General features: G+C 58.8%; 4 protein-coding genes across 14 annotated transcripts; 3 read left to right on the top strand and 1 right to left on the bottom strand.

The window, feature by feature from the left end:
- The first annotated feature begins 93 nt into the window (after positions 1–93).
- On the top strand, positions 94–5,298 carry nploc4 (NPL4 homolog, ubiquitin recognition factor). The gene is made up of 16 exons (XM_049759876.2): positions 94–496; positions 1,364–1,444; positions 1,626–1,735; positions 1,833–2,036; positions 2,292–2,340; positions 2,449–2,543; positions 2,621–2,744; positions 2,908–3,087; positions 3,162–3,320; positions 3,394–3,520; positions 3,588–3,748; positions 3,815–3,886; positions 4,020–4,112; positions 4,232–4,348; positions 4,416–4,518; positions 4,767–5,298. The coding sequence occupies exons 1-16, from the start codon at positions 482–484 to the stop codon at positions 4,925–4,927; spliced, it is 1,851 nt and encodes a 616-aa protein (XP_049615833.1). The 5' UTR covers positions 94–481; the 3' UTR covers positions 4,928–5,298.
- A 442-nt stretch (positions 5,299–5,740) lies between these two features.
- On the top strand, positions 5,741–9,122 carry LOC125991665 (phosphatidylinositol 3,4,5-trisphosphate 3-phosphatase and dual-specificity protein phosphatase PTEN). Its single transcript, XM_049759942.2, has 9 exons — positions 5,741–6,281; positions 6,716–6,800; positions 6,882–6,926; positions 7,009–7,052; positions 7,234–7,472; positions 7,585–7,726; positions 7,807–7,973; positions 8,212–8,445; positions 8,587–9,122. The coding sequence occupies exons 1-9, from the start codon at positions 6,203–6,205 to the stop codon at positions 8,770–8,772; spliced, it is 1,221 nt and encodes a 406-aa protein (XP_049615899.1). The 5' UTR covers positions 5,741–6,202; the 3' UTR covers positions 8,773–9,122.
- Positions 9,123–9,174: 52 nt separating this feature from the next.
- rnls (renalase, FAD-dependent amine oxidase) lies at positions 9,175–11,440 on the bottom strand. The gene is made up of 7 exons (XM_049759947.2): positions 11,185–11,440; positions 10,514–10,619; positions 10,283–10,425; positions 10,041–10,199; positions 9,738–9,926; positions 9,503–9,681; positions 9,175–9,409 (listed from the first exon to the last, which is right to left on the bottom strand). Exons 1-7 carry the CDS (start codon positions 11,438–11,440, stop codon positions 9,257–9,259), a joined length of 1,185 nt encoding a protein of 394 aa, XP_049615904.1. The 3' UTR covers positions 9,175–9,256.
- Positions 11,441–11,527: 87 nt separating this feature from the next.
- si:ch1073-416j23.1 (rac GTPase-activating protein 1) lies at positions 11,528–15,226 on the top strand. 11 transcript variants are annotated; one of them, XM_049759850.1, is made up of 16 exons: positions 11,562–11,770; positions 11,992–12,211; positions 12,303–12,505; positions 12,570–12,709; positions 12,770–12,842; positions 12,919–12,972; positions 13,058–13,147; positions 13,253–13,370; positions 13,499–13,575; positions 13,651–13,806; positions 13,870–13,965; positions 14,051–14,252; positions 14,315–14,420; positions 14,529–14,661; positions 14,795–15,042; positions 15,113–15,226. In XM_049759850.1, exons 1-16 carry the CDS (start codon positions 11,699–11,701, stop codon positions 15,159–15,161), a joined length of 2,037 nt encoding a protein of 678 aa, XP_049615807.1. In that variant the 5' UTR covers positions 11,562–11,698; the 3' UTR covers positions 15,162–15,226. The 11 variants fall into 11 exon arrangements, 9 of the variants coding, with proteins under 9 accessions (XP_049615809.1, XP_049615807.1, XP_049615806.1 ...); XM_049759849.1 differs by having other exon boundaries at positions 14,505–14,661; XM_049759852.1 differs by having other exon boundaries at positions 11,528–11,677; positions 12,117–12,211; positions 13,651–13,965; positions 14,505–14,661.
- The last annotated feature ends 170 nt before the right edge of the window (positions 15,227–15,396 follow it).

Raw genomic sequence — 15,396 nt, 5'->3', positions numbered from 1 at the left:
GAACAGGGCGAACAGGGCGAACAGGGCGAACAGGGCGAACAGGGCGAACAGGGCGAACAGGGCGAACAGGGCGAACAGGGCGAACAGGGTCACATTGACGACGAGTCACTCGCTCTCTGGAGCGACTTTTATTCCGTTGTCACAAGCACAAAAGTGCGAAGAAGGGAAATGGCGAAATTGGGGGCGGACGTGACGATGGACAAAACTGGATATCGCACTGAGACAGGTTGAATGGAAACGACGTAGTTAAGTGTACTCTACTTGTCAAGCTTAGGATGGGACGGCAGTCACACTCCGGAACAGCAGGTGGCGGTAATGCGCCTCAAAGCTGGCGACACCCGCCGTAAACCAAATCAAGAAGAAGAATACGGGATGGAGTCTCGTTGACAAACACGGCGTCAAAGAGCGTTCAACTTTTCAGCTTGGAGCAGGCAGGAGACTGACTAGACGACAACATCCAGCGGCCGGCTCGGGTGGCAGCATGGCGGAAACCATCGTAAGTTGAAACCAACCAACAAGCAAGCAAGACGTGTCTTCCTCGCTGGCTGCGGCCAAAGCGAGCTAGCTTAACCGGTTAGCAGCAACGCCAGACAGACGAACGTATAGTGATGAGGCAGCACAATTAGCTAGCTAGCCGGGCCGGCTCACCGGCGGCTAACGGCAGCTGCCAAGGCTCGCCTTTGGCTTCCCAACACAAATGTCAGTCCGGAGTTGGCCAAGTGCTCGCTCACAATGGCATCGATGGACTTTTCCGCTGCTTGTGTTCTTCCGAGCTATCCGTCCCTTGTGGCAAATTTGCTTTTGCTTTTGCTTTGGATTTGGATTTGGTGGCATTAACCGCAATGGACGCCCAGTCAAAGGAGCTTGTTTGTATTCTTTTTTTTTTTTTTTTGCGCAGTCGTCACTGCCATACAACTTTACTGTTCAGGTACCTTTTTATGTGATTGTTTGTTGTGTATATTACAAATTGCCTTGATGTTTTTTTCCCTACGTGATTTCATGCTGTTTTAAATTCAACCGTTTTACTAAGCAAGGTCGAGCGCATATTTTGAAGCCTTTTGAATGCCGATTCCGATATTAAGCAATGAATCAGCAATGGAATGACTAAGACAACTTGGTCTTTTAATGCTTACATCAACAAAGAGACCAATTCCAGCCGGTCCATCTCACTAGAGATACAAACAACAAAATACCATTCTGAAATAAGGCATTATTGACAGAAAGTTGGCCCTTAAACGCTCATCAATGTACGTCCCCTTTGGCCCAATATCTTGTCCGGAATTTGTGGCCAGTGTACAATTGGAAATGGATCAGATTATGGTCAAGCGCTTTTTTCTAATGGCTTTTGTGTCGTCGTTTGTAGATCATCCGGGTTCAGTCTCCAGATGGGATGAGGAAAATCGCTTCCACCAAGCGTGAGACTGCCGCGGCCTTTTTCAATAAGGTACTGGTGTTTCCTTTTCAAAGGACGCACCTTTGGCTATTTTGACGCGTTCAATATCAGCGCGCTCGCTAAGCAGCTTTGCCCGGAATTGCCTTTGGCGAGCTCGTCGGACAATCCATGTTGAGGTTAGTGTTTGAGCCGGCCGGCGGACCTTTGTTTGTGTTTTTGACGGCGTTGGCAGGTGGCCAAAGAGTTTGGCTTCAACTCCAACTGCTTCGCCGTTTACCTGAACCGCAACAAAACTGGAGAGATCCTCCCCCAGAACAAAAGCCTCAGCCTGCTGAAGATCAAGTGAGCGACGGACGGACGGACGGCTGGCCGAGCTCGGGCGGGCGGGTTGGCGGGACGGACCACGTGACGCTAAGCTGCCTTTCCTTATGTGCGCCAGGCACGGCGACATGCTCTTCTTGTTCCCTTCGGGCTCGCCGGCCGAGGTGATGGACACGGCCGCCCCGCACTCGTCCTCGTCGTTCGCTTCCTCGTCCTTTCCGACGCCCCGCCCCCAGTCGGCGACGCCCGTCCAGGAGGACGACATCGACCGCTTCCTGACCAAGCAGGACGGCAAGATCTACAGGAGCCGAGACGCGCAGCTGTGAGGAGACGCGCATGCGTGCTCGAGCGCTAGCTTTGCGCTAACGTGCCGTGCCAAAGCCCAGAGAGGAGCTTGCGCAAGTTAGAGAACGTTGATGAGATCCCTCCCGCACCTGTATATTGGCGCTGCGTGGTGACGACAACAAAAATGGCCACGCTTGGTTTGGGCCAGGTGCATCCTTGCCACTTTGACGGCAAATGGGGCCAAAGCGTTGCTTTTGTCTGAAATGAGCAAACTTGTCCCGTGTGGTCACAGATGTCGCCACGGCGCCCTGGGCAAGTGCGTGCACTGCGTACCCTTGGAGGTCAGAACGCCGCCCGCCCTTTGTATCTTTCCTTCTCTTGTATTTCCTCTCCTTTAATTCCTTCCCTTTGCCTCCACCTCTTGGCGCGTCTCTCCTCTCCTCTGGCAGCCTTTTGACGAGGACTACCTGAACCACCTGGACCCGCCCGTCAAGCACATGTCGTTCCACGCGTACCTGCGAAAGCTGACCGGAGGAGCCGACAAGTGAGCGGCCGTCTCTCTCGGCCGTTTCTAATGGTGAGTCCACTGAAAGCAAGGCCATGTTGATGCCTGCCGCACAGGGGGAAGTTTGCCGCACTGGAGAACATCAGCTGTAAGATCAAGTCGGGCTGCGAAGGCCACGCCCCCTGGCCGGAGGGCATCTGCACCAAGTGCCAGCCCAGCGCCATCACGCTCAACAGACAGGTCCGAGCCCGCCGTTCTTGCCGGCAAAAGCGAGCGGCTGGGCCAGCGGAGCAAAGTCGCCCGCTGTCGCGTTTGACGCTGTGGCCCGCTGTGGCCCGCTGTCGCGTTTGCTGCCGTCGCCCACCCTCACGTTTGACGTGGCTGCTTTGTCTTTGCTGGGCAGAAATACCGCCACGTGGACAACATCATGTTTGAGAACCACACCATCGCCGACCGCTTCCTGGACTTCTGGCGGAAGACGGGCAGCCAGAGGGTGGGCTACCTGTACGGCAGGTACACGGAGCACAAAGACATCCCGCTGGGCATCCGGGCTGAGGTGGCCGCCATCTACGAGCCCCCGCAGGTCAGCCGGCGCCGCCTCCCGCTCGGCCGGCCGGCCCAGGCGGCTCCCCTCGGCTGACGTGCGCTTTGCTCCAGAGCGCCACCGCCAACAGTCTGCAGCTGCTGGATGACCCGCGGGCCGCCGCCGTGGACGAGATCGCCGCCAAGCTGGGCCTGCGCAAGGTGGGCTGGATTTTCTCGGACCTGCTCTCTGAGGACACCAGGATCGGGACGGTCCGCTTCACCAGAAACCAGGTGGGCTCCAGAATAGCGGCCCGAGCCAGCGAGCGAGCCAGCCAGCCTTTTCCGTTTTGCCCTTTCCCATCAGGACTCTCACTTCCTGAGCGCGGAGGAGTGCATCACGGCGGGCTTCTTCCAAAACCAACATTCCAACCCCTGCAAACTCTCTCGGGACGGACACTTTGGCTCCAAGTTTGTGACGGTGGTGGCCACAGGTGAGGTCGCGCCGAAGCCACGGCTCCTCTGCTCGCTGTCGCCGACTGTCGCATGCGTTCCGTTCAGGCGGTCCGGACAACCAGGTGCACTTTGAGGGCTACCAGGTGTCCAATCAGTGCATGGCCCTGGTGAGGGACGAGTGCCTGCTGCCCTGCAAGGACGCCCCCGAGCTGGGCTACGCCAAAGAGTCCAGTCCTGAGCAGTACGTGCCGGACGTCTTCTTCAAGGTAACGACCTGGGGGCTGGGGGCGGAGCGCTGGCAAACGGCGCTCAAGGCGGCCTTCTGTCAACAGGACAAAGACAAGTTTGGAAACGACGTCACCTTCCTGGCGCGCCCTCTTCCCGTCGAGTATCTCATCATTGACGTGAGTTCCTTAGCACCGTTGCGAACGCTTTTCTGGACCCGCCTTTGCGGCTGGAGGGCAAAGGACGAGGCCGCTTTGTCAAAACGGCTTCCTCCATGTTGTCATAACGTTGACCGCCTCCTCGGCATGGCAGATCACCACAACGTTCCCCAAGGACCCCCAGTTCACCTTCAGCTCCACTCAGCGCTTCCCCATCGAGAACCGAGAAATGCTCGGGGAGACGCAGGTAAGGGCGCCGCCTCGCCTCGCCCTGCCCTGCCCTGCCCCACCCATCCCTGCCTTTCTGTCTGGCGGCTCCAACGCGCGGCGGCGCCTTTCTCCTCTCCTCTCCTCACCTCTCTGCAGGACTTCCACAGCCTGGCCACCTATTTGTCTCAGTGCGCCTCCGCATCCTTCCTGGACACGGTGTCTGACTTCCATCTGCTTCTCTTCCTGGTCACCAACGAAGTCATGCCTCTGAGGGTGAGTGCACCCCCCCCCCACACACACACACACACACACACACTCACCCTGGCACGCCTTCTCGCAGGACAGCATCGGCCTGCTGCTGGACGCCGTCAAGACGTGCGACCGGGACCTCGCCGAGACCTGGAAGAAGTCAGAGCAGTGGGCCACCATCGAGCAGCTGTGTGGTAAGTTGGCGCCGGTGACGGAGAAGAAAATGAATTTGCGGCAAATAGACAGCAACCCTCTTCCTACGCAATTTGAGACTGAAATCGGGAAATGTGTCCCGTGGTGAGCCCGACCCGAGCAGACTCGTCCATTCAATGAGTTGTGGTCGAACGGAGTGACCTTTTGACCTTGCCCGAATCCATCATGAGAGCGCTGCCTTTGCCCGCCGTATTCAGAGTGACGTTTGTCTCCTCCTCCCACCCCACAGGCACGGTGGGGGGGCAGCCGTCGACGTCGGTGGGGTTTGAGAACACGGGCGACCCGTCGGTGCCCCCGTCCTCCTCCGCCATGTGGTCGTGCGCGCACTGCACCTTCATGAACCAGCCTGGCACCGAGCACTGTGAAATGTGCAGGCTGCCCCGCAGTTAGAAGCGCGCTTGCCCGACCGACGGCCCCCGCCGCCCTCTCGGGCCCTTCTGCCGCCAGCATTGAGCGCTTCCCGCCAGGATGGCTTGGGCCACAAATGCGTACTGGAGCCCGTTTTGGCTCAACTGCGGCTCGCCCGCCGCTTCCTCGACTGGCCTTTTTGTTTAGGTTGCCGTGATTGTGGAATCTGAAAGGCTGCAAGAACCAAAAGTGGTGGCTTGAGATGCAGGTTGAAGTCCTTTCGTCATCTCCAATCAGGCAAATGAATGGAAATGGCGCTCATCTGTTCCAAACATTCAATTGTTTCTTTTCCCCAACTGATATCATTTTTGCCAGTTCTGCTATTTGGAAAAAAATAAAATTACGATAACCAATTGATGGTCAGATTTCATTTGAAAAACATGATTACTTTTTAGGCCCCTTGATAATGGAACCGACAACTGAGAGAAAAATGACAGAACAGATAATAGTTCTTTGCAAATCGGCGGGTTTTTTTTATTGTTTGTTTGGTTTTTCTTTCAAAAGAGGACCGCTTCATTGATTGGCATTTTGTCTGTGTTGTAATGTGTCCGTCCACAAGTGCAATCGAATTGAAGGGACTAATTGAATACCTAATTGTCTTTTCTGACATTTTGGACGGGGGACAAAAGCAGCTTCACTTGGCAACCATGCGAGCTCACACGCTTTTTCAGCTAGCGTCGTCAATAACGCGTAATAACGGGAAATAACTCTCCTTTTCCGTTTACAAAGCAAAAGCGTAATAACGAAAAAGCGCCACGAGACCTTTATTGTGAAAGTTCAGAAAGGAAGTCTCTCTGGCATTGCTACCGCCACCCGGACTCGGTCGGCTTTGCTCGCTCGCTCGCCCGCCTGGCGTTTTGATCGCGGTCTCTCTCGTCCTGGTCTTGTCGTGCTCTGCTCAAATCACGGCGAGCGGGGCCGCCAACACTCGCTCCTTCTAACTTCGGATGTTTGGAACTTAACGGAGGAGGGAGGAGGACCTGGAGGGCCAGGCTCCAAGTGCGAGCAGGCTGGAGGGCCGGACGCTATCCGGCGTTTCTGAGCCAGCAAAGAGCCGAGACGGCCGGGCCGTCGGTCGGCTAGCGGGCCGGCTAGGTCGCGTCTTATCCTGCCGAGAGCCGGCGGGAACCATCGGCGTCTGCTACTCTCTCCCACTTTGCCACGTTTGCTCGGCGACCGTCGGGCTTGCGGTGGCCCGCGGCCGTCCCGCCGTCCTTGCCATTGCCATTGCCAACGCCATCGTCATCCTTCGTCGCCATGGCAGCGCTCATCAAAGAGATCGTCAGCCGAAAAAAGAGACGGTACCAGGAGGACGGCTTCGACCTGGACCTCACGTGTATCCTTTCCCGTTGCATGCAACGTCTGTTTCCGGACAGGATGCTACCTGGCTAATGCTAGCAATGGCACTCACTCGCTCGGCGGCTCATGTGCTAAGCTAACGGTAGCGCAAACAGGAAGATAAGATCGAATCGGAATCGAGGTGGGAAATGCTTTCTGGGCCCCACCGAATCAAAAGACAGGCGCCCAGGGTAGGAGTCAAAATGACTGGACTGTTGGAAAATCAAACGTTTGTGCGGGTTGGAAAGGTAGTAAGAGAAACTAAGAATGTCAAGAATGTCTTGCCTGCTCCCCTGCTCGCTCGTCTGCCTGCCGAATGTAACGCAGCAAGCGCTCATCAGCAACCATCCGGAGCTTTGGCAGCAGGAAAGGAGGCATGAACGGCTGGCTAAAGAGGCAGAGCACAAACTTTGTCCTTAGCCGGCCCGACAGACATCTACCCCAACATCATCGCCATGGGTTTCCCCGCCGAGCGTCTGGAGGGCGTCTACAGGAACAACATTGACGACGTCGTGCGGTGAGGCTGCTCGCTTGTTTTTTTGTTTTTTTTGTTTCCATCGTTCCCCCCCCCTCAACGTGTGGTGACTGTGCGGCGCAGGTTTCTGGACTCAAAGCACAAAAGCCACTACAAGATCTACAACCTGTAAGCGCAACACCCGCCGGCGGCGGCGACAGCACGCACGCACGCATGCGCACTGCTAATGACGCGTTGCTCTCTTTGGCAGGTGCGCCGAGCGACATTATGACACGTCCAAATTCAACTGTCAAGGTGAGACGAGGCATCACGTGGCTTGCTTTCACAAATGACGGGAAGAAGCGAGCTGGTCGCGGGCGGCCGCCACCCTTGCGCTCGCTCGCCTTGCGGTTTTAAGTCACGGCGGGGTCTCCCGAACTTATGTGCGGCGCCTTTGACCAACGGGCCAGCTCTGCGTGTGCGCTGTCCCCCGCAGTGGCCGAGTACCCCTTTGAGGACCACAACCCGCCGCAGCTGGAGCTCATCAAGCCCTTCTGCGAGGACCTGGACGCCTGGTTGAGCCGCGACGAGCGCCACGTTGCCGCCATCCACTGCAAGGCTGGCAAAGGCCGCACGGGCGTGATGATTTGCGCCTACCTGCTGCACCGCGGAAAGTTCCGCCAGGCTCGGGAGGCCCTGGACTTTTACGGCGAAGCCCGCACCAGGGACAAGAAGGTGGGAAAGCTGGTTTGTTGAAACTTGCGAGCGTTTTGGGAAGGAGGGCGAGCCACTTTTGACGCAACGTTTGACGTCTTGGCTGCGTGCGTGCGTGCGTGCTTTTATTTAGGGCGTGACCATCCCCAGCCAACGGCGTTACGTGTGCTACTACAACACGCTGCTGAGGAGGAGACTTCACTACTCGCCCGTGGCGTTGCTCTTGCACAAGATGCTCTTTGAAACCATTCCCATGTTCACCGGGGGGACCTGCAGTGAGTCGGCGCCCGCCCGCCCGCCCGCACATGCCCGCATCACCTTGTTCTTGCTCACAATGTGCTCCTCTGGTGCGCAGATCCCCTCTTTGTCATCTACCAGCTGAAGGTGAAGATCCACACGTCCAACCCGGCGTACACGCGGCGCGAAGACAAGCTGATGCTCTTTGAGTTCCCGCAGCCGCTGCCCGTGTGCGGTGACATCAAGGTGGAGTTCTTCCACAAGCAGAACAAGATGATGAAGAAGGTGAGGAGGGCACGGCATGGGCAACTTGCACGGTGGCCGTTGTCTCAAAGGCGCCAGAATGAGATTGAGGAGCGCTGGCAAAGCGACACTTGACCGGCGCCTGACGTGAGCGTTTGGGCTTGGACGGCGACGCCTTTTCCTTTGTGAATTTCCCAAAACGTATTTTGCGGAGCCGAGTTTCCCCGGCACCCCTTGACCATTTGGGCCGCTCTCTGTCCTTCCTCATTTCGGCTCTCAGGACAAGATGTTCCACTTCTGGGTCAACACCTTCTTCATTCCCGGGCCGGACGAGGACCCGCAGAAGCTGGAGAACGGCCAAAGCGGAACCTCGCGGGACGCCGGATCCGACGGGACCCGGGAAGATGACGACGACGACGGCGGCGGCGACTTCCTGATTCTGACGCTGCTGAAGAACGACCTGGACAAGGCCAACAAGGACAAAGCCAACAGGAACTTCTCGCCCAACTTTAAGGTCGGTACTCGATTCCGATCTTCCCTTGTTGTTGTTGTTGCGCATCGCTGGACCTTTGGAGTGCAGGCGCCGTACGGTGGGCGGGCATCCTTCCGCGGCCTATTAAGCATGCGTCCCCCCCCCCCACCACCTGTCCTTCAGGTCAAACTGTTCTTCACCAAGACGGCGGAGGAAGGCGGCAGCGGTGGCAGCCAGGTGAACAGCGCGTCGGTGACGCCGGACGTCAGTGACAACGAACCCGATCACTACCGCTACTCGGACACCACCGACTCGGACCCCGAAAACGAGCCCTTTGACGACGAGCGGGACCAGATCACCAAGGTGTGAGTGACCCGCCGGGGTAGCGGCCGCCCAAGACCCGGACGGCGGTCCCGTGTTGGTGCCGTTTACCGGAGGGAGGCCTGCCTGCCTGCCTGCCTGCCTTCCTTCCTTCCTAAAGCATTCCTTCCGCCTTTCTCTCAGTCACAAACTTGAGCGTGTTTGATCGGACACTCTTGGACAGCAGCAGAGTCGCCGTCCCTCTGTCGGGGGCTCCCGAAGCCCACACGCGGCTCAGAGCCGGGCAAAAGATGATCTCAGGTTTGATCCGAGCGGCTCGCCGCTCTTCGTTTGCATCTCGGGTTACCCCGAGGCAGCGAGCGCCGTCCGGTGAATAAAGCAAATATTTATAACGTGGACGGACGGGAGTGTTGCTTTGCGAGCGAGTGAGACAGACAGACAGACAGGGAGTCAAACGCCTTTGTTTTATTGACACGGTCCAGTACACGGACACACGCGGTTGCCCGGCGAGCCCTCAGAGCCACGCTTGCGGTCATAAGACGTCTTGGAAGGCACGGAGCGTGCTCAGCGCCGACACCAGGCAGCCGTCAAAGTTGGAGTGAGTGAAGGCGTCTCCGGCGCAAAGCAGCAGGGGCCGCTCCGACAACATCATGTGACCCGGGCAGCCCGCCACGGCGCTGGCCACCTGAGCGACACACGAGCGGGCTCTTACTGCTGAAGGCTCGGCGCTCGCTCGCCAGGCCAGGCTAGGCCAGGCCAGGCCAGGCTTTTGGCTCACCTGCGAGTACCTCCACTTGTGGCACTTGACGCCCGTTGGTTGAGGCAGCGCGGGGAGCAGCCGCTCGAGCTCGCGCAAGATAATGGGCCGCACTTCCTCTGCATCCCGCTCCAGGTGCCGCAGGCCAAAGGGCACGCCGGTGTGGACCACCAATGACGGCCCGGGGCCCGCGTCCCCCTCTGGACACAAGCCGTAGGTTATCGGCAGCCCGCCGGGCGAGATGCGAGCGCCTCACCTGCACCGCGTTTGCGCGAGTCCACGGAAGCGTAGCAGATGACTTTGGCCTCGTCATCGTCGCCGTTGTTATAGTAGCGGACAGCCCAGGGCACGCCCACGTCGGCCCCGGGAGGGAAGAAGAGCGCCAAGGCGAAACGGGAGGAATACGTCACGCCGCGCAACAGCTCTTTCTGCTGGACAGATAAAACTGACCGCACACGCACAGGCGCAATCAAGGCCGGACGATTTTGGATATTTTCTATTCCCCATTGTGTTTGGAGAGAAGCCGGCCCACCCATCCAATCGATTCAAGCGGGCTCACCGTCTCCCAGGTCGCCTTCGAGCTGCAGAATTTGCGGAACGGGGATGGTCAAGAGCACAGAGTCAAAGTTGTGGCTCCCGCCTTGCTTCTTGCGGACCTCCCATGAGGCGCCGTGGCGGTACAGACCGCTCACCTGATGCTCCAGGCATAAGTCGGCTCCTAGACAGCACGGACGGACTAGTCAGGAGGTGCGTGCCGCTGTCCGGGTGGCCACGCAAAGAGCAGTGACGCCACCCACCCACCCGACTGGCGCAGGAAGTGCTTAACCACGCTACTCATGCCCAGCGGAGCCACGTAGTCCACGCTGCCGTCTCTGTGCCGCAAGCCCTCCACGGCGCAGTCGAGCTGGCGCAGGATGCCCGCCGCCAGCAGCTCCGAGTAGAAGCTGACAAGCGTGTTGGACTTTCCAAGAGCTTCCATTCCAAGTGTGATGGCTTTGGCGATACGAGTTTTGATTGTCGTGGGCTGCTTACCTGTGGTGAGCGCGCGCATAGTCGCGCGTGGCCGAGATATACTGGGCTCCGAGGTCGGCCGAATGGGACGACGGGTCGGGAGGGCGGAACGTCGACATCCTTCCACCTGTCGCCCGCGCGCGCGCGCACACACACACACGCGCGCTCAAGCACGTTTGCCTTGGGAACGTCAACGACACCAGTCGATCACCATTCTTGGAGTGACAATTTGCCCACTTGGTTTCATCGTTCGCTTTCTGTGGTTGCAGGCGCATGCAGCCTAGCGTCGTCACGTGATGTTTGTTGTTGACTCGGACTCACTGAGCGTCCAAGGTCGGCAAAAGTGCGTGCGTGCGTGCCACAAATGCCATTTTTCCGCCAAGGTGCATGGTAACGACGTCCGCCAACAATCTTACTGGTTTCAAAGGTCACTTTTCCTTGCGTTGAACGTCTTCAAGAAAAACAATTTGCACTCATGGAACCGCTTTGGGACTGAACGCCTTTGCAACAGTGACTAAACTGTCACCAAAAACAACATTGGTTACGAGCTTGCTGCGAACCTTTGCCGCTCACCGAGAGATCATCAGCCGTGCATCTCTCTCTCTCGCGCGCGCGGACGGACGGAACCGGCCGGCCGGCGTGGGGGAAAGAAAAAAAAGTGTACGTGCAATGACAAGCGTGTGGGTCCTGACCGACTCCGCGGGCTTTGTCCCAGACGACGATGTGGACTTTTTTGTGCTTGAGCTCCTTCCTGAGCAGGTAGGCGCACAGGCTGCCCGTCAGGCCTGCCCCCACCACCAGAACCCGACTGGACGCATCGAGCACCCGCGACGGAGACGACATGATTAGATCCTTCCGCTCCGAGTTAAAAGGAACTAGCTCGGCGGCTAGTGGAAGTGACGTTGCGCCTGCGCCTTTTCTGCGGTGGGGGCGCATTCTTGAGCGCATATGCGCATATGTCGTCGGTTCCGCCGGCCGCGGTTCGGACGCAGGAAAGAAACATTCAACAGTCAATCAAGAATCACGCTGTTTTATGAAATGCATCCATCTGAATTATTTTTGACGATGCGCCGGTGTCAAACGTCACCTCATAAATGACGCCAGTGCATAAATGACGTCACCGCCAAAGGGACGCGATCACGTGTCCCCAACCGGAAATCCGCTTCACTTCCTGACCCGCCAAACGTGAGTTGTTTGTTTGAGAGAATGCGATTGTTTGTCGTGTCAGAGTTTCCCTCGTCGTCGTCGTCCAGCGTTCGGCTCCGATGGCGCAAGCAGGTACTCGCAAACGTCGACCGGAGGCGGACGCACTCCCTCCATCCTTCACTCCCTCCCACCCTCCCTCCTTCCCTCTGCTGTTTGTCGCAGCCTTTCCCGCACTGCCTTTTTCAATTGAAGCGAACATTCAAATGACCGTACTGTCGTCTTGAAGGAGCTCGCAGAAGAGCGCTTTTTGGCTCCGTGCAACGCGTGCAACACCGCCGTTTGCGATTCGACAGGCGGCGTACCAAGGGCCGGCCGACCGACCCTGGCTGCGCAGGCTCGATCCTTGTTGCGCACATTTTGGTGGAATTTTGCGCTCCAATAGAGCAAGGCGGCCCTGTCAAAGCGTGTCGCGTTGCAGAGGGATGGCCGAATCTCGAGGGATTGTGGAGGAGCTGCTCGCGCTTTGCATCCAGCGAATGACGATGGAGGAGAAAGCCATGAACACCGAGCTGGGTGAGTGCCGGCCGGCCGGCTCGGCCGGCGCGCCCGAGACCCAATCATTGGCGCGCGGATCCCAGCCAAACCGAGCCCATGGCCTTGGCAGAGTTGATCGAGGTGGTGAAAAGCTTCGAGAGCGCCCGGAAGCAATGGCAGCGCGCCGAGACGGAGCTCAAGAAGTACAAGGAGCTGCTGGTCAAGTCGGACGTGGCCAAAGCTGCGCTGGAGGTCAAACTCAAGCATGCCCGCAACCAGCTGGACGTGGAGATGAGGAAACGTTACAAGATGGAGGGCGATTATCAGTACCTGGTGAGGCACAATGAGCGGCTGTTTTGCGGCGGCCATCTTTTCCTCACGGCCTTTGTGCCCACAGCAGAGGCAAATGCAGCTCATGTGCGACATCCTGGTAAACGACAGCAAATCCAGCGCCTGTCTCAACGAGGAGCAGAAGTCCCTCCTGGCCGCCTTTGAGCACAAAGGCGCCAACAGGACTCGGCAGCGCGGCAGCAAACGGTAAGGGTGAAACACCGGCCGGAGCGCCGGCAACACTAAAGCCACTCTCGCCCGCTTCAGCTTGTCGGCCATCGACGAGTCGTCCTTCTTCTCGCACTCGGACATCAGCTACGACCGCACGGACGATGACGTGGTGAGCCGGTCGGTGGGCGGGGCGGCGCGGCGCGGCGGAAGCCCAGCCCGCTCACTTTGAGCTTTGGCGCTTTCAGGACCTGGACACCTCCGCGCTCAAACCCCTGAGGTCACGGGCCCGAGAGCGGCGGGTAAGCCCGGCCGATGTTCGCAAAGCTCCAGAGAAACGGCTCCCTCGGCCCATCTCCTTTTCCCACTTAGCGCCGTCTCTCGTAGCGTTCGTCCATGCCGCTGACGGCGCCGGGAAAGCAAGGGCCAGGCAGCGACCTTTCTGCTGAGCTGCTGGAGCGCAAAAGCGTGGAGAAGGTGAGAAAGTCCAAGCGCGCACGGCAAGCCACGGGGAGCGCCGCAACGCGAAGCGAAGCCGAGGAAATGCCGAGAGAGCCCGACCCGTTTGACTTTGCGCCTCAGGAGGTGGAGACGGCCGTGCGGGCGATAGTGAGGGCCCCCGGCGCCAGGGCCCTCGTTGACACGCCACCCGAGCCGGAGCGGGCCGAAGAGGGATTCGCCGCCGACCCCGGCGAGGGAGGTAAACGCAAGCGCGCCTTCCTCGCTCGTCCTCTGCTCTCCCGCTCGTCCTCTGCTCTCCCGAATCTTCAGTTAATCTCCAAGCTCCAAATCAAAGCGCTTGATGGGCCGCCTCTTTTGCTTGTGCAGAAGAAGCGCCTGAACCCGGCGGCCAGGCTGGAGTGCAGACGGAAGCGTGTCCCAAGCATGACTTTCTCTCCAAAACGGTGCCAGATGGACGGCCGCCGTGGGCGCACCCAAGTTGAAGCCAAAGCTTCACGCGCTCCTTCCCCGTCTGCCAGGTGATCCGGCCCGAGATGTGCTTGCCTTGCGGCAAGAGGATCCGCTTTGGCAGGATGGCGCTCAAGTGCAGAAGCTGTCGCCTGCTTTCTCATCCAGAGTGCAAAGCCAAGTGCATCCAGATGTGCGCTGCCCCCCGCCCGGCGGCTGAGGCCACGGTCAGGATGACCTCCGTCCGAGGCTGGTCGGCCGCCGCCCGCGTTCACGTCTTTGCTCCTCAGGTCCCGCTGGAGGCGTTAGCTCCCAGCAAGCCTCCCAGGATTCCGCCGCTGCTCGTAGAGTGCGTGAAGGAGATCGAAAGGAGGGGCTTGCAGGAGGTGAGCCGCGCAGGAGGCGGGCGGTCGGTCGGTCGGTCGGTCGGTCGGCCAGGTGCAGACTCCCGACTCGGCTTTCTGCCTCCAGCGAGGCCTCTACAGAGTTCCCGGCGGCGAGCGGCAGGTCAAGGACTTGCGCCAGCGCTTGACGGCGGCTACAGCGCCGCCGCCGCGACTGAGCGAGGTGTCGGACATCCACGTGCTTTGCGGCGTCCTCAAAGACTTCCTGCGCAAGCTGAAGGAGCCGCTGCTCACCTTCAAGCTCCACCGCAACTTCACGGCAGCTTCAGGTGGGCCCGCCCCGTCCAATCGCTCGGCCCGTTTGGGTCCTGACTGCCGAGCTTTTGGCCAGAGATGAGCGACCACCAAAAGAGCTCGGGCGCCATGTTTCGGGCCATCGCCGAGCTGCCCAAGCCCAACCGGGACACGCTGGCCTTCCTCATGCTCCATTTGCACAAGTAAGTCCGCTAGAGTGGCTGGCTCACACTAGTTTTTGTGCTTTGATTTTCTTTTTTTAGTAGCGCCCTGCCACAACTTCCCAGGCCGGTCTTGTCCTTGTGTCGCAGGGTGATGCGGAGTCCTCAGTGCCAGATGGACCGGAATAATTTAGCCCGGGTTTTCGGACCCACCCTGATGGGACACGCGCTGTCTGACCCGTCGCCGTCGACGATCGTGCGGGACACAAATATTCAGCCCAAGGTCAGCGAGCGAGCGAGCGAGCGAGTGGCAGCAGACCCGCGTGAGCTGGCGCTTGCTTGCCTGCCTGCCTGCCTGCCCGCCCGCCCGCCCGCCCGCCTGCCTGCCTGACACGTCATGTCGCCATCTTCCTCAGGTCATCGCTCACTTCTTGTCCTTCCCCGAGGACTACTGGAGGCGTGTCCTCAGCGACCAGGCGGCCGCTTGCCACAAGCGCTCCAGCCGAGGCGAAGGAGAGGGTACGGCCGCCGCTCGCCCGACCTCGTCCGGCCTTGTCGGGAATTCGGCTCGATTCTTTGAACCGCTGACGTCTCCCGAGCTGAACAAGCGCCGCGACGTGCCTGGCGAGACGACCGCTCGAGGTCGTGCCGGCGACGCGGCAAAGTAAGCGACTCGCCCGGCACCATTTGGAGCCGTGCTTTGATTTCTCAAATGGGACGCTTGCTTCCCTTAGCAGCGGCTGCGCCGTGCCAGGACGACGCTTTTTCACGTCACCCAGCTGACCCGGCCGGTGTCATCCAGCGTTACTCACAGTTGTAAGGAATGAAAAATAAATAGATGAAGAGCTGCTGCTGCTGCTGTTGTTGTCGTTGTTTGTGTTGCCCCGCGCATGCGGTCGCTGATGCTCGGTCGGATGCTTTTTAGTTGTCGTTTCCCTGGACCGCCAGTATGGAGTTGTTATTTACTGAAGCTGTTGAAATGGAAGAAAAGCGTCTTCTCGTTGAAATTTGAGAAAAG

This window comes from Syngnathus scovelli, chromosome 21 (assembly GCF_024217435.2).
Source record: "Syngnathus scovelli strain Florida chromosome 21, RoL_Ssco_1.2, whole genome shotgun sequence".
NCBI lineage: Eukaryota > Metazoa > Chordata > Actinopteri > Syngnathiformes > Syngnathidae > Syngnathus > Syngnathus scovelli.
Note: the sequence above shows the minus strand (reverse complement) of the source record. Positions and strands in the feature narration are given on the sequence as shown.